Below are 25,012 nucleotides of genomic sequence, written 5' to 3'. Positions count from 1 at the left end.
AGGGCGATGGTTCCTCAGAGGAGTGCAGTCAGAGTCAAGTTTGTGGCACCCCAGGTGGCTCAGCTGCACAGGAGGGGAGGAGGAAGAGTGGAAGAGCAGCAGTGACGGGGGATTTGATAGTCAGGGGAGCCAACAGGCATTTCTGCGGCACCAAGCGTGACTCCGGGATGGTATGTTGCCTCCCTGGTGTCAGGGTCAGGGATGTCATGGAGCGGCTACTGGACATTCTTCTGGGGGAGGGTGAACAGCCAGTGGTCATGGTCCACGTTGAGACCAATGAAATAGATAGGAACGGGGATGAGGTCCTGAAAGCAGATTTTAGGGAGCCTAGGAAATAGATTAAAAAGCAGGACCTCAAAAGCAGTAATCTCAGGATTACTCCCAGTTCCACGTGCAAGTGAGCATAGGAATAGGAGAACTGAGTGATTGAACACGTGGCTGGAGAATGGTGTTGGAGGGAGGGCATCAGATTCCTGAGGCATTGGAACCGGTTCTGGGGCAGGTAGGACCTGTACAAGATGGACATGTTGCATCATAGCAGGACTGGGACTAACATCCTCGCAGGGACATTTGCTAATGCTGTTGGGGACGGTTTAAACTAGATTGGCAGGGGGATGGGAACCTGAGAGGGAGCTCAGATTGGAGGGAAACAAAACTGGTAACTTGTCAGGGGTGTGGGAACCAGGAGGAAATATCAGAGAGGAATACCAAGGCGCACAGAATACAGATAGATAGCACTACTGTAGGGAATAGTAAGTTAGTTAGTTAGATGGGGTCAGAGAAAGGGAGAAAGTAATAAAGTCTAAATCAGGGTTAAGTTGCATGTATGCGAATGCACGGAGTGTGGTTAATAAGATTGGTGAGTTACAGGCGCAGATTGCCATGTGGAAATATGACGTTGTGGCTATAACAGAGACCTGGCTCAAAGAAGGGCAAGACTGGGTGTCAAATATTCCTGGATACAAGGTGTTCAGGAAAGATAGGAAAGGGAAAAAGGGGGGGAAGGATGGTGGTATTGATTAAGGAGAGCATTGCAGTGCAGGAGAAAAAGGATGTCCCAATGGGTTCAAAGACAGAATCAATTTGGCTAGAGCTAAGAAACAAAAAAGGTGCAGTTACATTGCTTGGTGTTGTCTATAGGTTACCAACTAGTGGGAAGGACGTGGAGGAACAAATTTGCAAGGAAATTACAGAGAGGTGCAAAAATTATAGGGTAGTTATAATGGGGGACTTTAATTATCCAAACAGAGACGGGGATAGTAGTGTAATGGTCAGTGAGGGGCAAGAATTCCTAGAGTGTGTTCAGGAAAATTTTTCTACAGCAGTATGTTTCAAGTCCATCGAGAAAGGAGGCACTGCTAGACCTGGTTCTTGGGAATGAGGAGGGCCAAGTGGATCAAGTATCAGTAGGAGATCATTTAGCGGACAGTGATCATTGTATCATAAGGTTTAGGCTGACTATGGAAAAGGACAAAGAACAATCCACAGTAAGAATAATTAACTGGGCAAAGCCAACTTCAATGGGGTAAGAATGGAGCTAGGGCGAATAAATCAGAGTTAAAGGTTGACAGGAAAAACAGTAACTGAACAATGGACTACCTTCAATGAGATAGTTCAGGCACTCCGTTTGCAAGCTGCACCCAGACCACGGTATTTATACTATCTCTGAAGCTGAAACTGCAGCAATTGGATGGTACTGGTTAGCTACTTAGCTAATTTTGGTTAACAAACATCTATCAATCTCAGTTTTAATCTTAAAGATTGATCTAGCATCAATTTCCATTTGAGGAAGAGAGTCATGTGAAGAAGTGGTTCCTAATTTCACTCCGGAATGGTCTGGCTCTAAATGTTAGACTGTGCCCCTATTCCTTGATTCACAACCAGCGGACATTTTTCTCCCAATCAATCCTACCTGTTCCCCTTAATATCTTGAAAACTTCAATCAAATCATCCCTTAACCTTCTAAATTCCAGGGAATACAACACTAGTTTGTGTAGTCTCTTGGAGTCCAGGTATCATTCTAGTAATAAAAGAAAAATACTGCAGATGCTGGAAATCTGAAATAAAAACAGGAAGTGCTGGAAATACTCAGCAGGTCTGGCAGCATCTGTGGAGAGAGAAGCAGAGTTAACGTTTCAGGTCTGTGATCTTTCATCAAAACTGGCAAAGGTTAGAAATGTAATATGTCTTAAGCAAGTAAAACAGGAGTGAGGGGGAAAGAGAACAAAAGGAAAGGTGTGTGATAGGACAGAGGGCCAGAGAGATTAACTGACAAGGAGGTCATGGGGCAAAGGCAAAGAGAGTGTGCTAATGGTGTGGTGAAAGACAAAGCATTAGTGCCCAGAAGGTGGTAATGACAGAATAATGAACAGCCCTAGCCAAAAGCACAAACATGAAAAAAAAGTAGGCAGGCAAAAAAGGGCCAGTTATGCTCATTCTGGTAATCTACACTGCTCTCCCTCCAAGGCTAATGCATCCTTCCTAAGATATGGTGTCCAGAACTTCTCACGGTGCTCCAGGTGTGGTCTAACCAAGGGTTTGTATAGCTGAAGCATGACTTCTACATCTGTATTCCAACCCTCTAGATATAAAGGACAGCATTCCATTAGCCTTTTTGACTATTTTCTGTACCTGTACATGACAGTTTAATGATCGATGTACTTGGACCCCCAAGTCTCTTTGCACTTGTTCTGTTTCTAGATTTTCACCATTTAGTAAGTACCCTGTTCTATCCTTTATAGATTCGAAGAAGATGTCCTCACATTTGCTTACATTGAAATCTATTTGCCACAGTTTTGCCAATTCACTTAATCTAACAATATCGCTATGCTACACTTCTACACTACTTACAATGCCGCCAATCATCAAATTTGGATATGTAGCTTTCTCTCCCAACATCTAAATCGTAAATGAATACAGCGAATAGTTGAGGCCCCAACATAGGTCCTTGCGGAACACCACTCTGCCAATTAGAGTACCTACCCATTATCCCTGCTCTCTGTCTCCTTCCACTCAACCAATTGCCTAACCAGGTCAATAAATTGCCTTCAACTACATGAGCTTCAACTTTAGCTAACATTCTCTTATGAGGGACTTTATCAAATGCCTTCTGCAAGTCCATACAGATAACATCCATAGACATTCCCCCGTCCACTAGTTTAGTCAGCCCTTCAAAAAATTCAATCATGTTTGTCAGGCATGACCTGCCCTCCACAAATCCATGCTGGCTCTTTCTGATCAGCTGAAAATGTTTAAGGTGCTCTGCCACCCTATCCTTAATGATGGACTCTAGTAATTTCCCAACAACAGACATTAGACTAACTGGTCCACAATTCCTTGGTTACCCTCACTCACGTTTCATAAACAGCAGAGTGACATGCACAATTTTCCAATCTAAAGGCATGATTCCTGAAGTGAGAAAACTTTGGAAGATTATAGTTCAGGCATCTGCAATGTTCTCATGTGCTTCCTTTGAAACCCTGGGATGGAAACCATCTGATCCTAGGGATCTGTCACTCTTCAGTGCTATTATTTTCTCCATTACTGTTATTTTGTTTATGTTAATTTTGATGAGTCTTGTCCCTGATTCAATATTAGTTTCCTTGGAATGTCTGGCATGCTGATCTCTTCCTCTACTGTAAATTCTGACACAAAGTAATTATTCAAAATGTCAGCCATTTCCTTATTTTCATTGGCATCATCTTTATCAGTTTTCAAGGGGCCCAAATTGCCCTGACCACCCTCATTTTCCTAATGTTATTGTAAAAATGTTTGTGTTGATTTTGATATCCTTTGCAAGTTTGTTTCTGTACTCCTTTTTGTAGCTCTGTTTTGCCACCCTTTGCTGTTCTTTGTATCTTTCCCATTTGCCAGGATCTGTGCTATTTTTGCATATTTGTATGCTTTTTTTGTTTTATGTTGTCTTCTACCTCTTTAGTTGTCCAAGGCTGTCTTTTGGCAAGTACAGTACTTGCCCCTTAGGGGTATCAACTGGTTCTATATCACATTAAATTCATTTTTGAATACCTCCCTCTGATCTTCTGTCTTTTTATCCATTCACAGATTTTCCCAGTTTCATGTGGACAGTCTCTGTCTCATCACATTGAAGTCAGCTTACCTAAAATCTCGGATCTCAGTAGCTGTTTTGTGTTTCTCCCTTTTGAACACTACATTCAACTTGATCATATTATGATCACTATTGGATAAATGTTCAGACACCGTTAGGTTGTGTTCTAAATCTGGCTCATTACTTATTACCAAATCTAATGTGGCCTGCCCCCTTGTTGGCTTTGGGATATATTGCTGCAGAAATCTATCATGGACAAATTCAAGAAATTCACTATCTTTCTGCTGGTCTACTTAGCCCAACAAGTATGAAAGTTAAAATCCCCATTAAGGTGGAAACGGGGACAATGAATCAATTTAAGAGAAAGTTGGTTGGCCACCTGAGAGAAATAGACTTGCAGGGTTACGGGGATCCAAGTCGGGATGTGGGACTGACTGCATAGCTCCATGGAGAGCCGGCATAGATTCGATGGGCTGAATGGCCTCTTTCTGTGTCATAAATAACTCTATGGGCTGAATTTTACGCCGCCCCAGCGGGAGGCTGTGGGAGGCCTACATGCCCCGCTCCCGCCTCTGGTCGACTTTACAGCAGTTGGAAGGGGGAGGGAAACGGCCCACCCGCCCGAGGCCAATCAAGGCCCTTAAGTGGCCACTTAACGGTCACTTAAGGGGTTGTGCCCGCCTCCATGGGTATTTTATATAGCCGCCGGCCTTTTCCCACTCCAGGGGGTGGGGGGGGGGGGTGGGGTTGGTGGTGGCCATGGCAGTCAGGCACAGGGTGCCCAATTGAGGGCGACCCCCACCTCCCAACCCACCCCCGGGACCCAACATGCCCTCCTCCCCACAAACGACCACTGCAGCCTTACCAGGGAAGGACCGATCTGCCTGGTGAGGCATGCCCAACTTATCTTCACTCCTGGATCCACCTGGTCCGCTGGTGGGACTAAGAGCTGCCGGCCCGCTGATTGGCCGGTGATTGGCCGGCAGCTCACTGAGGTGGGCCCTCCTCCCTCAAGCGGGTGGAAGTTCCGCCTCGGGACGATTAAAGCCCGGGGACCTGTAAAATGCGGGACGGATCCCCGGGCTAGGTGGAAGCGGGTTCGCCACCAACCTTTATGTTGGTGGCAAATTCCCGTCTGCCTAAGGTAAAATCCAGCCCTATGACTCTATGACTAAGACCACTCTGAGGACACTTGAAAATTTCAGGCTGCAGGTAGAAAAATCCAGCATGATGTACCGAGGGGTTGCTTAGAGAGGGTCAAATCACCTTCTTCTTCAATCACCAAATCACAGCATGTTACAGTACAGGAACAGGACATTCATCCCATCAAGTTTAAATTGCTAGCTTTCTCCAGCTCAGTCACCTCGTCATCCTGCTCACTCCTCATATCCTGTAACATTTCTGATTTTCAAGCCATCTGTATAATTCCCTTTTAGAAGAATGTATGAACTTTGCTTCTGCTTAATTTATGTCCAAGAATTCCACATTTTAATTATCAACTGTGTGAAGATTTTTTTTTCTAACTTCCCCTTTAATTCTTTAGAAGGATAATTCTTATTCTGGACTTCCCCATAATTTCCCTAGAATAATGTAGACAAAGTCGGTAACATTTGAAAAGTAGGCGATCCTGAAAATGAGAGAAGATTTGAGTAAAGGGCAAATGATTTGTTTTTCCTTTTTATGTTGAAGTTATAAAAACAATTTGATGGGATATTTATTTCTTTAACATCAATTTGCAATAGGTACCTCAAATTAGGCACCAGAGCAACACAAAACAGAAATATTGGCTCCGAATGCTGTGGGAAAGTGGGCTGTACATATGAAGACTGCACATTTGTAGTAGTGATAATGTTCACCATACAAGTGATAGGCAAGCCAGACACTAATATATTCATTCATTATTAGTGTTTGAGGAATATTAGAACCTGGAAATGTATAAGTATCCAAAATATTTTTACTTTTTTTCATTAGAGTTTCAAAAAACTAGTCCTGGGTTTCAGTAAAGCGACCTATTTTAAAACACAGCTATTTAATTTTTAAACATTAGAGTCTTTACTGCATCTGTTGAATCCATTGCACCTTGACACTATTAATGGTATTGAATCCATTACAGGGGTGCATGTGGATCATTAGCAGAGCCACTGCCATGTATGCCGTGAATAAATCAGTGGCACAGTGGTTAGCACAGCAGCCTCACAGCTCCAGCGACCCGGGTTCAATTCTGGGTACTGCCTGTGTGGAGTTTGCAAGTTCTCCCTGTGTCTGTGTGGGTTTCCTCCGGGTGCTCCGGTTTCCTCCCACATGCCAAAGACTTGCAGGTTGATAGGTAAATTGGCCATTAGCAATTGCCCCTAGTATAGGTAGGTGGTAGGGGAATATAGGGACTGGTGGGGATGTGGTAGGAATATGGAATTAGTGTAGGATTAGTATAAATGGGTGGTTGATGGTCGGCACAGACTTGGTGGGCCGAAGGGCATGTTTCAGTGCTGTATCTCTAACCAAAACTAAACATTACCTGGATGGATGGTGATAGATTTTCCCTGGATTACACTATAATGGGAGCACTATCACCACACGGACTGCAGCAGCTTAAAGAGAAAGCCCACCGCTGCCTTCTCAAGGCAACTGGGGACTGATAATAAATAGAAACATAGAAAAATTACCGCACAGAAGGAAGCCATTCGGCCCATCGTGTTCACGCTGGCTGAGAAACAACTATCCAGCCTAAACCCATTTTCCAGCTCTTGGTCTGTAGCCTTGGAGGTTACAGCACATCAAGTGCATATCCAAGTACTTTTTTAATATGATGAGGGTTTCTGCCTCGACCATCGTTCAGGCAGTGAGTTCCAGATCCCCACCACCCTCTGGATGAAAAAAATCTCTCCTCAGCTCCCCGCTAATCCTTCTACCAATTACTTTAAATCTATGGCCTCTGGTTATTGATCTTTCATGCGGACTCTATCTTGGCCCCTCATCATTTTATACACCTCAATTAAATCTCCTCGCAGTATCCTCTGTCCAAAAGAAAACAAAAAGTGGCCTTGCCAGCATTGCCCATATCACATTGTTTAAAAATTGGCTTACAACAGTGGTGGCGGTAACAAGCTCCGCCTTTGTTCAGATCCATTTTGTTCATTATTCAACATTTGTTAGATTTGTAATGCTAATTTCTACAGCTGTGATAAGGCCATATACTCACTGCTGCAGGTGATTTTATTCCCAGAGCAAGAGTAGGAATAAAGTTCAATGTATGGACTGTCTAGCAGAAACCTGCAGTTATTGTCTTTCGCCTGCCTGTAGCATCTATCATGATTCAGGCAGCACCTATAAAGGAAAGAAAACATGAATGAATGCAATGTTAGTGACAGAGGAGTGAACAGCTGCAAGGTGATTGGCTCATTGTATTCGGTAATTGGCGATGCCTCAGCTCTGTCGTACTTTGATTATGTCATTATCATGATGTAACCGTGACCACAGGTACCTGAGGGCAGGTCTACACCTCATTTCTCCACTTTCATGAGCACTGACATTTTGAATATTTCCAGGTTACACTACAGTATTCCCATAAGCACACCCTGTGTCAGAGAGGTGTCTGATGAACGAGGGCATTTTCTCTCTATATTTCATCCACTGGGTTAAAGAAAGATCTTGCATTTATATGGAACCTTTCATAATCTCAGGACATCCTAAAACACTTTACAGCCAATGAAATGCATCTTTTTGACGTGTAGTCACAGTTGTAGGAAATGCAGCAGCCTATTTGTGCACAGTAAGATCCCACACACAGCAATGTGTTAACGACAAGATCAAATCAAATCAATTTGATTTGAGTGATAAGTACTGGTCAGGACACCGGGAGGAACTTATTTGCTTTCCACCTCTCAGTCCCCCTTTAAGACACTCCTTAAAACCTACCTCTGACCAAGCTTTTGGTCACTTGCCCTAATATCCCCTATGTGCTTCGGTGACAAATTTTGTCTGATTACTTTCCGATGAAACGCCCTGGGATGTTTGACTATGTTTAAGGCACTATATAAATGCATGTTGTTGTTATTGATGCAGTTTCTCCAGAGCTTCCACCGAATGCCTGCACAAGTTGCTTGCTTCTGGAGATAGAGAGAAATCCAACTGGAGATTAAAGGCTCCAGAGTTGAAAGGGAAGCTATCTTTTCTCAGCTAAATAATGAATTTTCTGCGGGACAGGCCATGTTGATGGATCTGTAAATTAGTCAGCATACGCAGAGGTTTGTAGTTTTGAATTATACATGTTAGTAAGTGTAGGAAACCTGGTGACAGGAAACACCTGTTCATTGGCATTCAGTGCAATAATGTTCCCATTGTGTCTTTAATCAAGGATGATCAAAGAACTCAGACTGCAAAGGTCTTTGGACTATTTAAGTATTGGCAGTCCTAGTTCTGGCTGGAGATCCAAACTCCCTGGATGTACTGGAAATTCATACCATCCATGTACAACACATTGTAAAGGCATAAGAAAGGTGGCTTCATCCAAAATTCCTGTCACTTAATACACTTTGTTAAAATGTCAAAAGGATATTTTAAACTCTTGTGAACTGATTCTATTTCTTCTCTTTAAGTACTGTACACCATGGGACAAAATTTGGATGTATAGCACCCCTTTTCTGGGCTCTAAAAGTGACCTAGATGGCCTAAAAATGATATCGGTGGCATGTGCACACAATTCTGGTACAAGTTGCACCATTGGTGAGGGCATTAGCATATGCACAGTGAGCGTTAGTTGCTAATTGATTTCTACTGACTGTTGTTATGATTGTACAAGTGTTTGTTGCTTTCTAGAGTTCTTTAAAGTTGCTAAAGTTTACTGGGAGTGGTGTGGCAGATGTTAAAGGTGTTGGTCCTGACTTCAAGACTTCTGCACAAACCGGTTGCTCCTAGACATGGGTGTAGGAATATGCATTCCCTGTGGACTACAGCGTGACAGGGAAAATGGGCAGAGGGCGCACAGAGCAGGACAAGCTACTGGAAGAGGGAGGAGAAGAGGGGGAGAAAGGCAGATATGGCCCAGGGTGTTCAGGGAGTAATTCTCCTACCTGAACCTTTGCTTACCTAAGAATGGCCACAATGAAATCTGTTACCTGCTGAAGCCACAATTGCAACCAAAGATCAGAGAGAGAAGGGCTGTGCTGTAAAGCCAACTATGGCCATGAACTTTAATGCATCGAGCTCCTTCCTGGCTTGAGTTGGAGATATTTACAACGTCTTGCAGTTTGTTGTTCACTGTTGTGTAAGGGAAGTCCCTGATGCTCTCTATTCAAAAATGCTGGCTGCATTTTATTCTCAGAAAATGCTGGAAATACTCAGCAGGTCAGGCAGTATCTGTGGAGAGAAAAACAGAGTTAGCATAACTCTGCTGCCTGACCTGCTGGGTATTTCCATAATTTTCTGTTTTTGTTTTGGATTTCCAGAATCCACAGTATTTTGCTTTTGTACATTTCATTCTCTCTTGCCAGAAAGCAGCAGACGGAGCAAAGTCACGGCTTTGCCAGGATTGCAGGCTTCTCCCTGGTGCATGGCACCAATGACAGCACACACATTGCTTTGTGGGCACTGCATGACAACTCCGAGATGTACTGCAACTGTAATGGATTCCACTCCTTCAACATCCAACTGGTGTGTGACCACACGCAGAGAATCATGATGATCAATGCCCGGTATACTGGCAGCAGTCATGATGACTTCATTCTGCAGCAGTCCACTGTGCCATCTGCATTTGAGCCACCACAGCAAAGCAAAGCATGACTACTAGGTGACAAGGGTTATCCACTGATAACATGGCTGATGACTCCAGTGCACTATCCACACATACAAGGGCAGCATGCATACAATGAAAACCATTCTGCCACATGAAATGTGATAAAGCAGACCATTGGCATGCTGAAATAATGTCTCTGCTGCCTAAAGCACTCTGGAGGAATCCTCCAGTACTCAGCAGAGTGGGTGTCAAGATCCCTGGTGGTCTGCTGTATGCGACACAACTTCACCAACATGAGGGCACTGCCCTTGCCACCAGCTGTATGGCGAGCAGCTGAGCAGCAGAAGAAAGGTAACAGCCAACCTTTCTGTCTAGGCTGCCCATGAAGAATGCATCTGCCTGCAATACCAGTAGGGCATCCCCAATTCCCCATTCATCACAGTTCCAAACCTTCCCTTCCCTCTGATATTGACCATCACTGCATCCACTTGGCCACAGTGCAAAAATGAAAGCAAATGCAAAATAAATATTCCAAACCATATTTATAAAGCAAACCATGCCATATTGCATACAAAAGTCAAATAATCATTCCCTTAGTGCCTGCCATCGGTGAAACCTTTACCTGTCCTTGTGCTTCTACGCGGTGCTAGCCCAGTGGTTGTAGCATGTCCGATGGAGATTGATGACTTTCAGTGGGGGAGACTGCAGATGTCAATGGAGGATGACCTCAAGCAGCTCTCGGCCTACAGGGCCCCACTTTGGACTTCACCACCTCAGCATGGATGGCAGCAATCTGGGCTGGCTGACTGGCTGAAAGGCAACAGCAAAGGCACTGGCAGAGTGGCAGTGGTGTCATTTTGAGAGAGGACAGCAGGTCCGTGCTCCATGGAGCCACTGCAGTATTTCAGCAATCCTAGTAACCTGTGAGATTACTCACCCTCTGAACGCCAATATCCGCAGCCATCATGGCACTAGTCTGAGCTTGCATGGTAGCAAGCTAACCTTACATAAGTGAAGTCTGAGCTATCACTGCAGTAACCAGACACTGGGTGGCCTCTGCTTCTGTAGCAATGAAAGCTGAGACATCAGCCATCAGACACTGCATCATGGTTGGGTCCAGAAGTGTGTTAATGGAGTTGGTCACAACTTCCATGCTGGAAAGATGGGCTTCAAGTTCTGTGCAAAAGCTCTGTGCAAAGTTAATGGCAGACTCTTCCATGCACCTTGACATTGCACACAGACCTGACAATGCATCAAGCATTTTGTTGTGCATACCCATTAGCCTTCTTCTGTAGCCTGCCCCATCCAGATGCTTATCTGAGTCCTCTGCAACAGAACTCATGTGTGACCTTGCCTTCTGAGGAACTGGCACCTTTGCCTCCTGCCCTGGCTGCAGGCCACCTGTGCCCGTTGTTTAACCGCGTGCATACCATGCTTCTAGGCCTTGCTCTAAATTACGTGCAGTATCTGTACCTGAGCTGGTAGCTATGAGTGTGAGATTGGGTGAGGTTGTTTCTTCATCAACACTGTCTTCTTTCACTTCTTGCTCTCCTACCTCTTCCCGGTCAGGTTGCAGTTCTTGAGTATTTGAAAGAGGAAATGCATAAGGGTAAGGTTATGGGGAGGGGAGTGGGAACAGGAAGAGATGCATGTTTACACCATCTACAGCTGGTACATCAGAGGAGATTGTGGGATGTGGGAAGGAGGATTTGGTATGAAAAAACCATCATCTTCTATCGTGTCAGCCCTGCTGCTGGCCACGGCCTCAGCATTGGCTGCTCCAGTAATGGCAAGCACTGTCTTCTTCATGGGGGTAAGGACATACAGCCCACCTGTCCCCCGCAGGTTAGCAGCTGCTGCCTCCGGCTGTCCGTCACTTTGTCCTGCAAGAAAGAGGAAAGTGTGTCAGTGAGTGTGGTACAGTCTGTTTGAGTGATGTGACCATTATGGTTGAATAGCTGGCAGTGTGTGCAAGCTGTCACATGTGGGTGTGAGGTTTGCAGCAGTGTTAAGTGTGTGAGGATGGTGTGAAGCTATGAAAGTTAGGTATGAGTCTTTTTTGACAGAGATTGTTGGTAGGTGAGTGATGGGGGTGTGGTGCATTTAGCAGTGGCTGAGGCGAGTGGTGCTGTTGGTAGGATATGGCATTTGAAGATGCTGTCACTGACCTTGGCCACTTGTGTGAGATCATTGAACTTTTTACAGTATCCACGTCCTTGGGGCTTGACTCCTGGTATTGACCACTATGGCTACTGGGTCCCACTGCCTTCTGAAGTATGTCTGGAGGGCTTCCTGGCCTCCTGTGGACACAGCACATCCACCCTTCTCGCCACCTCTTTGATCAAAGGCTCCAGTCCAACATTAGAAAATCCTGGTGCCTGCTTGACAATGTTAAAAATGCTGGTCCCTTTAATTAACCAGGACTTACTTCGGAGTTAATAGAGAGCAGGTGATGCTCATTGCAGCTTGTATTTAAGGGCAGGGATCATGCCCCCCTCCCCCCACACCTCTCACCACCCCACCTCCCCCCCTCCCATACCCCTCCATACCCCCCCCATATCCCCCCCCATACCCCCATACCCCCATACCCCCATACCCCATACCCCATACCCCATACCCCCCATACCCCCCATATCCCCCCACACTACCCCACCCCCCAACAGACCCCACCGCCCCTCTCTCCCCACCTCCACCCACACACCCCCTCCCCCACCTCCCCCACCTCCCCCCACAACTCCCCCACCTCCCCCCACCTCCCATACCCCCCCCCCACACCACCCCACCCCCCAACAGACCCCACCGCCCCCCTCACCCCATCCACCCACATCCCCTCCACCCACACCCCCTCCCCCCACACCCCACCTCCCCCCACCTCCCCCACAACACGTGGGCACAAAGAGGAAAGTATTGGGAGTCAGCTGGGACTGTAACAAGCCACGTGAAAGAAGAAGTTGAGAAGCCAAGTGAAATTAATTTAAAATCTATTACTGAAACTGAGAAATGTTAGTGTGAAAATGATGCAGAGTTGATCATTTTCAGATCATGCAGGGAATTATGAAAAACTGTGGTTGTAGAGGAGTGAGATGAAGTGTTAGAAGGGAGCAAGGGGACAGGAGATTGCCAGTGGCCGCAACTACTATCAAAATATACATTTCCGCCGTTCCGAATGTGGAAATAGAGGCTTATTTCTTTCTTATTAAGGTTCTAAGCTTCAATTATCATGGGTGACTCTTACCTTGCTAAATGGTGGGTCTCATGGTGCTGCTGTCATTTCACTCCTAACTCTTCATACATTGAGCAGTTTGCATAAATGTTTCTCCATTAAAGGCTGTATGACCAATACCCACAAACTTAAGAGTTCCCATTGAGCTTATAAGGTGCAATCAGCATGACTTGAAAAGCAGTAAGCGGTGTCCTATAAATCTACTAGAATTGTTTGAGGAAGTAATCAAATTACTGAATCAGTGTGTATAGATTTTAGAAGAGGTGTGAGAAAATTCTCCATTTGGGAATTTTATAATTGATTAAAGTTTATGGAATTAGTGACTAAGGCCTCAAAAATGCACAAGAATGAATGGAACCTAATACATTGTGCCAATGTTTCCTGGCTGACCCTTAGGGACTTCCGACTTAAGGGAGGCAGGGACTCCAAACGTGAGAGTTTCTGTCCTATGAGCCTTCTTTGGGATGTAGCACAAGACCAGGCGTACTGGCTTACCAAGAGACAGCTGCTGGACCCACCTGGGAAACCTAGCCTAGGCCATAAAAATATTTTTCAGCTTTATGATAGCTACCTAGGGTAGCTAGGTAACTAGAGAAAGGATTGGCCCACTCGAGGACAAAGGAGGAAAGTTATGCGTGGAGTCAGAGAAAATGGGTGAGATTCTAAATGAGTACTTTGCATCGGTATTCACCGAGGAGAGGGACATGACGGATGTTGAGGTTAGGGACAGATGTTTGATTACTCTCGGTCAAGTCGGCATAAGGAGGGAGGAAGTGTTGGGTATTCTAAAAGGCATTAAGGTGGACAAGTCCCCAGGTCCGGATGGGATCTATCCCAGGTTACTGAGGGAAGCGAGAGAGGAAATAGTTGGGGCCTTAACAGATATCTTTGCAACATCCTTAAACACGGGTGAGGTCCCGGAGGACTGGAGAATTGCTAATGTTGTCCCCTTGTTTAAGAAGGGTAGCAGGGATAATCCAGGTAATTATAGACAGGTGAGCCTGACGTCAGTGGTAGGGAAGCAGCTGGAGAAGATACTGAGGGATAGGATCTATTCCCATCTGGAAGAAAATGGGCTTATCAGTGATAGGCAACATGGTTTTGTGCAGGGAAGGTCATGTCTTACCAACTTAATAGAATTCTTTGAGGAAGTGACAAAGTTGATTGATGAGGGAAGGACTGTAGATGTCGTATACATGGACTTCAGTAAGGCGTTTGATAAGGTTCCCCATGGTAGGCTGATGGAGAAAGTGAAGGCGCATGGGGTCCAAGGTGTACTAGCTAGATGGATAAAGAACTGGCTGGGCAACAGGAGACAGAGAGTAGCAGTGGAAGGGAGTTTCTCAAAATGGAGACGTGTGACCAGTGGTGTTCCACAGGGATCCGTGCTGGGACCACTGTTGTTTGTGATATACATAAATGATTTGGAGGAAAGTATAGGTGGTCTGATTAGCAAGTTTGCAGACAACACTAATATTGGTGGAGTAGCAGATAGTGAAGGGGACTGTCAGAGAATACAGCAGAATATAGATAGACTGGAGAGTTGGGCAGAGAAATGGCAGATGGAGTTCAATCAGGGCAAATGCGAGGTGATGCATTTTGGAAGATCCAATTCAAGAGTGAACTATACAGTAAATGGAAAAGTCCTGGGGAAAATTGATGTACAGAGAGATTTGGGTGTTCAGGTCCATTGTTCCCTGAAGGTGGCAACGCAGGTCAATAGAGTGGTCAAGAAGGCATACGGCATGCTTTCCTTCATCGGACGGGGTATTGAGTACAAGAGTTGGCAGGTCATGTTACAGTTGTATAGGACTTTGGTTCGGCCACATTTGGAATACTGCGTGCAGTTCTGGTCGCCACATTACCAAAAGGATGTGGATGCTTTGGAGAGGGAAGCAGAGGAGGTTCACCAGGATGTTGCCTGGTATGGAGGGCGCTAGCTATGAAGAGAGGTTGAGTAGATTAGGATTATTTTCATTAGAAAGACGGAGGTTGAGGGGGGACCTGATTGAGGTGTACAAAATCATGACAGGTATAGACAGGGTGGATAGCAAGAAGCTTTTTCCCAGAGTGGGGGATTCAATTACAAGGGGACACGAGTTCAAAGTGAAAGGGGAAAAGTTTAGGGGGGATATGCGTGGAAAGTTCTTTACGCAGAGGGTGGTGGGTGCATGGAACGCATTGCCAGTGGAGGTGGTAGACGCAGGCACGATAGCGTCTTTTAAGATGTATCTAGACAGATACATGAATGGGCAGGAAGTAAAGAGATACAGACCCTTAGAAAATAGGCGACAGGTTTAGATAGAGGATTTGGATCGGCGTAGGCTTGGAGGGCCGAAGGGCCTGTTCCTGTGCTGTAACTTTCTTTGTTCTTTGTTCTTTGTTCTACCTTTATAGGAAGCTTTGGTGTCACCTAAATATTATTTCTGGGGGGACATTACTGGAGCAATCCAAAATTAATCCCACTTTCCAGCTTGGTTTCCCAGCTTAGGGAGGCAGGAGTTTCCCATTGACCACACCTTCTGGTCCAATGATGTAAATATACACTGTGATCACATCAGCCAGAAACCCCTGGGATAGCGACTGTCAAGTATTGCCATCAACCAACGTACTTGTCCACTTCATCAACATATTTCCCAGTACCACCAAATCCGCAGTTACATCCATAATCATTGAAATCCTGAATGGGAGAACTGTCCGGAAGCACACATAAAATCATCTTCCTGAACTGCCAGATGGCATAAGGTGAAATGTTGGCACTTGCAACAGCTGTGGAGAGACACACAATAAATATTAATAACAAGAAATATTAGCAGCTGTGTATGTTTGCTTTGGCAACCCAGCACAATTTGAATCCAATTTACAGTCACGTTTGGTGCTTTAGTTCAATGGATCTCTTTGACTAGTGATTGAAAGTTAATTTCAGCTTTTTCCTGGGAGGATGCAGGATGAGAACAGGTGAATAGTGGACAGTAAAGTAAATGTTCTCATCAGAGAGAGTGAGGACTTCAGTCGAGGCCGTACTAACCTGCATGTTAGGCTGCCTGCCGACATTCGGAAGTTTGGGCTGGGCAGGGTAGCTTGTGTGAGTGTCCGACTTAGTCCCAAGCTATTTAAAGCAAGTGTATGTTTCCTCAGATCATAATCTGCAGTTAATCGTTTACTTTTCATCTGCAGAGTCTGGAAACTATTGTTTGGAATATTATCAGAGAGCACTAAATGGCGGCACAGTGGCGCAGTGGTTAGCACCGCAGCCTCACAGCTCCAGGGACCCGGGTTCGATTCCGGGTACTGCCTGTGTGGAGTTTGCAAGTTCTCCCTGTGTCTGCGTGGGTTTTCTCCGGGTGCTCTGGTTTCCTCCCACAAGCCAAAAGACTTGCAGGTTGATAGGTAAATTGGCCATTATAAATTGTCACTAGTATAGGTAGGTGGTAGGGAAATATAGGGACAGGTGGGGATGTTTGGTAGGAATATGGGATTAGCGTAGGATTAGTATAAATGGGTGGTTGATGTTCGGCACAGACTCGAAGGGCCTGTTTCAGTGCTGTATCTCTAATCTAATCTAAATGCATTTTTATGACATTCCTACGTCCATTATTTTAAATGGGTTAGTATCTCTAGTAAAGTAGCAGAGAGGCCTTACAAATATCCTAAGTGTTGCTAAGCAAACAGTAATTTCTATACTCAAATCTTTAAGTAAAAATTAATTGACAGATTGTTAACAACAGAATTACAGCAAGTGTACCACCAACAATGCTAAATTAAGACAGGGACAGAACCCTCTCATTAAACCACTCTCCCCTGTCTCTTCCACCCTCACCTTCAACAACAAGTGTGAGGAGCTTAGGGACTTATTTGTTACAAAGATCAAGACCATCTGATCAGCGGCTTCTGCCGCATCCCTCCCTTCCGCTAACTCACCTGACCAAACTTCCTCTAAAGCTCCCCCAACCCTAGCCCTGAACTTGTATCTTTCTCTAGTTTCTCTCCTATCTCCCCTCATGCCCTCTCAGAGCTCATCTTGCCCATGAGTCCCACCTCCTGCTCCCTTGACCCTAATCCCACAAAACTGCCGGCCCAACTTCCTCTCCTGGTCCCCATGTTAACCAATATTGTTAATGGGTCTCTCTCTTCAGGTGTTGTCTCTCTCTCCTTTAAATCTGCCGTCAACACCCTGCTCCTCAAAAAACCCAACCCTTGACCGCACCGGCCTTGCAAGCTACCACCACATTCCAATCTCCTTTTCCTTTCCAAGGCCCTTGAATGTGCTGTCACCTCCCAAATCCATTCCCATCTTTCCCAGAATTTGATGTTTGAATCCCTCCCATCCTTGCCACAGTACCAAAACAGCTCTTATCAAAGTCACAAATAACATCCTATGTGACTGTGACAAAGGTAAACTTCCTTCCTCATCCTTCTCGACCTGTCAGCAGCCTTTGACACCAGTGACCACACCATCCTCCTCCAATGCCTCTCCACTGTTGTCCAGCTGGGTGGGACTGCTCTCACCTGGTTCTTATCTATCTAATCATAGCCAAAGCATCACTTACAATGGTTTCTCTACCTGCTCCCGCACCATTACCTCTGGTGTCCCCCAAGGATCTATCCCTGGCCCCCTCCTATTTCTTATCTACATGCTGCCCCTGGGCAACATCATCCGAAAGAACAGCACATGTACGCTGATGACATCCAGCTCTACCTCACCACCACCTCTCTTAGCTCCTCTACTGTTGTTAAATTATCAGACAACTTGTCTAATATCCAGTACTGGATGAGCAAACATTGCCTCCAATTATATATTAGGAGGACAAAAGCCATTGTTTTCGGTCCCCACTGCAAACTCCGTTCCCTAGCTACCGATACCATCCCTTGATGTCATATTTGACCTCGAGATGAGCTTCCAACTACATAGTCGTGCATCCCTAAGACCGCCTATTTCTACTACTCCAATGTACTCCTGGCTAGTCTCCCACATTCTACTCTCCATAAACTTGAGGTCATCCCAATTCTGCTGCCCATGTCTTAACTCACAACAAATCCTGTTCACCTATCACCCCTATGCTCACTGACCTATATTAGCCCCCGGTCAAGCAGCATCTGAGAACATAGAACATAGAACATAGAACATTACAGCGCAGTACAGGCCCTTCGGCCCTCGATGTTGCGCCGACCTGTGAAACCATCTGACCTACACTATTCCATTTTCATCCATATGTCTATCCAATGACCACTTAAATGCCCTTAAAGTTGGCGAGTCTACTACTGTTGCAGGCAGGGCGTTCCACGCCCCTACTACTCTCTGAGTAAAGAAACTACCTCTGACATCTGTCCTATATCTTTCACCCCTCAACTTAAAGCTATGTCCCCTCGTGTTTGCCATCACCATCCGAGGAAAAAGACTCTCACTATCCACCCTATCTAACCCTCTGATTATCTTATATGTCTCTATTAAGTCACCTCTCCTCCTCCTTCTCTCTAACGAAAACGAAAATTCTCATCCCTGTTTTCAAATCCCTCTATGGCCTCGTCCCTCCCTATCTCTGTAATATTCTCTAGCCCCACAACCCCCCGAGATATCGGCACTCATCTAATTCAAGACCCTTGAGAAATCCAATTTTAATTGCACCACCATTGGTGGCAGTGACTCAGTTGCCGAGGCCCTAAACTCTGGAATTCCCTCCCTAAACCTCTCCATCTCTCCACCTCGCTTTCCTCCTTTAAGCTACTCCTTAAAACCTATCTCTTTGACCAAGCTTTTGGTCATCTGACCTAATATCTCCTCATGTGGCTCGGTGTCATATTTTGTTTTATAATGCTCCTGTGAAGTGTTTTGACATGTTTTATTACACTGAAGGCACTATATGAATGTTGATCGCCTGCTCAATGAGGGTTTTGTAGCTCCATGACTGGCGTTGTACCTCTCTTCTGCAGGAGTGGTGGGGTGTCTCACTGGGGTCAGGAGCCATGTCTGCAAGGGGTTCCCTTGTCTCCAAGAAGCCACCCCTCCATCAGAGCCAGTTCAGTGAACAGCAGCGGCAGCTGGGGCTGGCACAGTATGATGGCGTAATGGCAGCTGCCTGGAAAGCGGGCACAGATTTGCATGAAGCGTTTCCGTTGAGCGACTGGAAGCCCTTCTGGTTTATGTATGCAGCTGGTCTCCCGGCAAGAGCCTTGATGGCCACATGGGTGCAGTCTTTGACCCCTTGCATCTGTGGGAAGCTCGCAATGGAGCTGAAACCAATGGCCCTTTGGGCCTGGCTCCCGAGGTCAGTCGTGAAGTGGATATAGTCAGCGGCTCTCCAGTACAGGGCATCGGTGACCTCCCTGAAGCAGCAATGCACTGATGACTGTGTGACCCCCATAAAGGTCTCCGGTGAGCCCCTGAAATGATGCAGAGGCATAAAAGATAAGAGCCACTGTCACTTTGAGGGCCACAGGCATAGGATGTCCACTGAAGCCCATCAGCCACAGGTTATTGTTGAGCAGGGCATAGAGATGTTTCACCACCTCTCTCGACATCTGCTGTCGCCTCTGACATGGGCTTTCTGACATCTGCAGGTATGCCATGCGAGACCTGCAGATGTACAGCGATCTGTAGTAGCAAGCTCTCCTTGGGGCTGCTGCTGCTCACAACTGGGGGCCTCTACGTGGGCTGCACCTGTCTGCTGATTTTGCCTGCGGCACATATGGATCCTCATGACAAGCGGAACAATGCAGATAGGGTGAAACATCTCCTTCTCCAAGTTGTAATTAAACATCGGTCCCTTGACTTCTTCAAAGGTGCCTAATAGGACAGAGATTGATGTTGACTGATGTTGACATCAGGTGCTTTCATGCATCAACTATGTGGCATGGCATTGCCCATCTTAGCTCCCATGACGAGTGGCACAGCATGACCATATTCACATTGTAACAGCTGCAACCATTGGCCCACCAGCCAGATAATCTTTACACGCCTATCATTTCTGGCACCCTCTCCACACACAATCTGATTGGAGTGCCATTGCTCCTTCAATCACACAAGCAAACAAGGGCGCAGAGCGACCACTCTTTACAGAGGAAGGGTACGCAGTACCTTCCTAAACGCTTGCAGAGTTGTTCCCCCGTCAGACCATCCCTCCTCCCACCTCCATATACACGCATGCAATTTGTACCCCCAGTAAGACCATCTCTCCTCCCACCTCCCTTCATGCCTGCAGAGTGTGCCCGCAGTAAGACCATCCCCCTGTATATAATCAGATGCACCAAAATACGTATATGAAAGCAACATGTCCGGCTTTAATTGGATTTACCCCTACTTCATGCACTAAGTTGGTGCTTACAACTCTGCTTTCGACATTGTAATGCTGTATTTACAGCTGGGGGTAATTTCAGCCTATAACAGATGGCAATGATGAGCACAACACTGTTGTATGTTTGGTTAGTCGATTACCGGTTGTGTATTTGGTTAGTCTAGCTAGGAGAGATTACTGAGTCTTCAATAATTTTAACATGAACTCAGTCTGTATGACTCCGCTGAAGTAATGCTGCATCTCCCTCCAGTCTGTCTCACATGTGATATCTTACATCATCATGATGAGAGGTATTCCTCATACTGGCTCAAACATTAACCCTTTCAAACCCTTTTACTGGTTCAATGAATAGTGTAGGAGGGCATGCCAGCAGCAGCATCAGGCATACCTAAAAATGAGGTGTCAGCCTGGTGAAGCTCTAACACAGGACTACTTGCATGCCAAACAGCAGAAGCAGCATGAAATAGACAGAGCTAAGCAATCCCACAACCAATGGATCAGATGTAAGTTCTGCAGTCCTGCCACATCCAGTCGTGAATGGTGGTGGACAATTAAACAACTGACAGGCTCCACAAACATCCCCATCTTCAATGATGGGGGAGCCCAGCACATCAGTTCAAAAGACAAGGCTAAAGCATTTGCATCCATCTTCAGCCAGATGTGCCGAGTGGATAATCCATCTCGGCCTCCTCCTGAAGTCCCCAGCATCACAGATGCCAGTCTTTGCCAATCCGATTCAATCCATGTGATATCAAGAAACGACTGAAGGCACTGGATACTGCATAGGCTATGGGCCCTGACAACATTCCGGCAATAGTACTGAAGACTTGTGCTCCAGAACTAGCTGCACCCCTAGCCAAGCTGTTCCAGTACAGCTACAACACTGGCATCTACCCTGCAATGTGGAAAATTGCCCAGGTATGTCCTGTACACAAAAAGCAGGACAAATCCAACCCAGCCAATTACCACCCTATCAGTCTACTCTCGATCATCAGTGAAGTGATGGAAGGGATTGTCGACAGTGCTAACAAGCGGCACTTGCTTAGCAATAACCTGCTCACTGACGTTCAGTTTGGGTTCCGCCAGGGCCAATCAGCTACTGACCTCATTACATCCTTGGTCCAAACATGGACAAAAGAGCTGAACTCAAGAGGTGAGGTGAGAGTGACTGCCCTTGACATCAAGACATCATTTGACTGAGTATGGCATCAAGGAGCCCTAGCAAAACTGGAGACAGTGGGAATCAGGGGAAAACTCTCTGCTGGTTGGAGTCATACCTAGCGCAAAGGAAGATGGTTGTGGTTGTTGGAGGTCAATCATCTCAGCTCCAGGACATCACTCCAGGGGTTCCTCAGGGTAGTGTCCTAGGCACAATCATCTTCAGCTGCTTCATCAATGACCTTCCCTCCATCATAAGGTCAGAAGTAGGGATGTTTGCTGACGATTGCACAATGTTTTGCACCATTTGCAACTCCTTAGGCTGAAGCAGCCTGTGTCCATATGCAACAAGACTTGGACAACATCCAGGCATGGGCTGGTAAGTGGCAAGTAACATTCACGCCGTACAAGTGCCAGGCAATGGCCATCTCAAACAATTGAGAATCTAACCATCTCCCCTTAACGTTCAATGGCATTACCATCGCTGGATCCCCCACTATCAACATCCTTGGGGGGTCACCATTTACCAAACACTGAACTGGACCAGCTGCATAAATGCTGTGGATGCAAGAGCAGATCAAAGGCTAGGAATTCTGTGGCGAGTAACTCACCTCCTGGCTCCCCAATGGCCGTCCACCATCTACAAGGAACAAGTCAGGAGTGTGATGGAATATTCTCCATTTGCCTGGATGAGTGCAGCTCCAACAGCACTCAAGAAGCTCGACACCATCTAAGACAAAGCAGCCCACTTGATTGGCACCCCATCCACCACCTTCAACATTCACTCCCTCCACCACCAACGCACAGTTGCAGTAGTATGTACCATCTACAAGATGCACTGCAGCAACTCACCAAGGTTCCTTCGAGAGCACCTTCCAAACCCGTGACCTCTACCACCTAGAAGGACAAGGGCAGTGGATGCATGGGAACACCACCACCTGCAAGTTCTCCTCCAAGCCACACACCATCCTGACTTGGAACTATCTCACCGTTCCTTTACCGTTGCTTGGTCAAAATCCTGGAACTCCCTTCCTAACAGCACTGTTGTAGAATCATAGAGTCATACAGCACAGAAACAGGTCCTTCGGCCCATCGTGTCCATGCCGGCCATCAAGCAACTATCTATTCTAATCCTATTTTCCAGCACTTAGCCTGTGGTCTTGTATGCTATGGCGTTTCATGTGCTCATCTAAATACTTCTTAAATGTTGTGAGGTTTTCTGCCTCTACTACCCTCTCAGGCAGTGTGTTCCAGATTCCAACCACCCTCTGGGTGAAAATATTTTTCCTCAAATACCCTCTAAACCTCCTGCCGCTTACCTTAAATCTATGCCCCCTGGTTATTGACACCTCCGCTAAGGGAAAAAGTTTCTTCCTATCTAACCTATCTATGCCCCGCATAATTTTGTATACCTCAATCATGTCTCCCCTCAGCCTTCTCTGCTCTAAAGAAAACAACCCTAGCCTATCCAGTCTCTCTTCATAGCTGAAATGCTCTAGCCCAGGCAACATCCTGGTGAATCTCCTCTCCAGTGCAATCACATCCTTTCTATAGTGTGGTGACCAGTACTGTACACAGTACTCCAGCTGTGGCCTAACTAGCATTTTATACAGCTCCATCATAACCTTCCTGCTCTTATGTTCTATGCCTCGGCTAATAAAGGCAAGTATTCCATATGCCTTCCGAACCACCTTATCTATCTGTGCTGCTGCCTTCAGTGATCTATGGACAAGTACACCAAGGTCCCTCTGACCCTCTGTGCTTCCTAGGTCCTACCATCTATTGTATATCTCCTTTCCTTGTTAGTCCTCCCAAAATGCATCACCTCACACTTCTCAGGATTAAATTCCATTCGCCACTGCTCTGTTCATCTTACCAGCCCATCTATATCGTCCTGTAATCTAAGGCTTTCCTCCTCACTATTTACGGCACCACCAATTTTCATGTCATCTACGAACTTACTGATCATACCTCCTATATTCACGACTAAATCTTTAATGTACACTACAAACAGCAAGGGTCCCAGTACCAATCCCTGCGGTACCCCACTGGTCACAGGCTTCCACTCGCAAAAACAACCCTCGACCATTACCCTCTGCCTCCTGCCACTAAGCTAATTTTGGATCCAATTTGCCATATTTCCCTGGATCCCATGGGCTCTTACCTTCTTAACCAATCTCCCATGCGGGACCTGATCAAAAGCTTTACTGAATTCCATGTAGATTACATCAACTACTTTACCCTCATCTACATATCTAGTCACTGTTGGTATTCCTACACCCCAAGGACTGCAGCGGTTCAAGAAGGCAGCTCACCACCACCTTCTCAAGGGCAATTAGGGAAGGGCAATAAATGCTGGCCTAGCCAGCGACGCCCACATCCCCCAAACGAATAAAAAAAAACTACAAACACTACTACTTCCAACGTGTTTAGTAGACTGTTTGAAATACTGTGTCGCCCTACTGCACTCTCAACAGATGTGAAAGGTAGCAGCATTCCCCTTTTCCCTTCCTGTAATAGCCATCTATTCCACATACCTGCAAGCAACACAGTGAGGACCAAGAATCGCATTTTTAATTCCCTTCAAATCTTCAAGCGTGTTCTTCCAGATCCATCAGACTTATACTAATGTTTTGTCCTTGAGAGTGCATACTTGTAGAAGTAAATGGCTGTAAATCACAGATGGAACTTTCTCAAATTAACAGTGGAAAATATAAACTCAAATATCAAAAATATTATAAAGCCAGATAACAGAAGAAGCAGGATTGCACAATACATGCTGAGATGGTGAAAAGTGTGCCCTGATACTGGCAAGGATGATAGACACGTAAGAGACCAGTGAGGTGAACCTTGGCAGGACTCTAACTGAAGTTGGAACAAAAGTAATCAACATGGAGTTGAGGGTTTTGTGCCAGTGCCAGTGATCTGTGGAAAAGCAAGTACAAGGGCTAAGATAAGAAACCCAGCTTCAATCAGCAAATTGGTTGGTCATGGTGACGGGTGATTGTGGGTGCGTCCTTCATCATTCCGTAGGGCACTGAATGCAAGAAACTTCCCAAATGTGACAACAGCCCTACCAGTCTAAAATCCAAGAAGTTCATTAACTGGATTGGGTAGGAAGACTCCAATACCACATGGCAGATTTGGATTTGGGGGGAGCTCCATTCTTGACCGTCAGGTCCTGATGGTAAAAGTTCATGTCAGATGAGTTTGATGGCTGTCAGTGTATTACTAATATGTGTCCTGCTTTTTCTGTGTTATTAAGAGCACAGAGGTCACAGGCAGCAGAATCAGGCACAGTAGGTGTCATATGATTTGTCAATGCTTCAGTCAGCATGAACCTTGATGACAACTGAAGTAAAGGCAGAATAGTATCAGCTGAAGATTTCTTTAACCATCGATAGAAGGGAGCCACCCAAGGAAGCCAATGAGAGCTAAAACTTTCCCAAGTTCATCCAGTCAGAGAAGGAGTAACATCAAATGAACCAATAGTGGATTTGTAGCTCCCTATACATGACTTTAGTAGTATATAAGTGTATTCA

The 25,012-nt window shown here is 45.8% G+C and overlaps 1 protein-coding gene across 1 annotated transcript in view; it reads right to left on the bottom strand.

The window, feature by feature from the left end:
* The window catches only part of pla2g1b (phospholipase A2, group IB (pancreas)), a 70,012-nt gene that overhangs the window by 6,894 nt on the left and 38,106 nt on the right, over nt 1-25,012 (bottom strand). Inside the window, exons 3-4 of the mRNA XM_068055612.1 lie at nt 15,633-15,789; nt 7,266-7,390 (exon numbers count right to left, since the gene is read on the bottom strand). Coding sequence (XP_067911713.1) covers nt 7,266-7,390; nt 15,633-15,789 — 282 coding nt within the window. The remainder of the gene's footprint in view (nt 1-7,265; nt 7,391-15,632; nt 15,790-25,012) is intronic.

The sequence above is a fragment of the Heterodontus francisci genome, chromosome 23 (genome assembly GCF_036365525.1).
Source record: "Heterodontus francisci isolate sHetFra1 chromosome 23, sHetFra1.hap1, whole genome shotgun sequence".
Classification (NCBI taxonomy): domain Eukaryota; kingdom Metazoa; phylum Chordata; class Chondrichthyes; order Heterodontiformes; family Heterodontidae; genus Heterodontus; species Heterodontus francisci.
The sequence above is the reverse complement of the archived record's forward strand: the minus strand, read 5'-3'. Positions and strand labels throughout refer to the sequence as shown.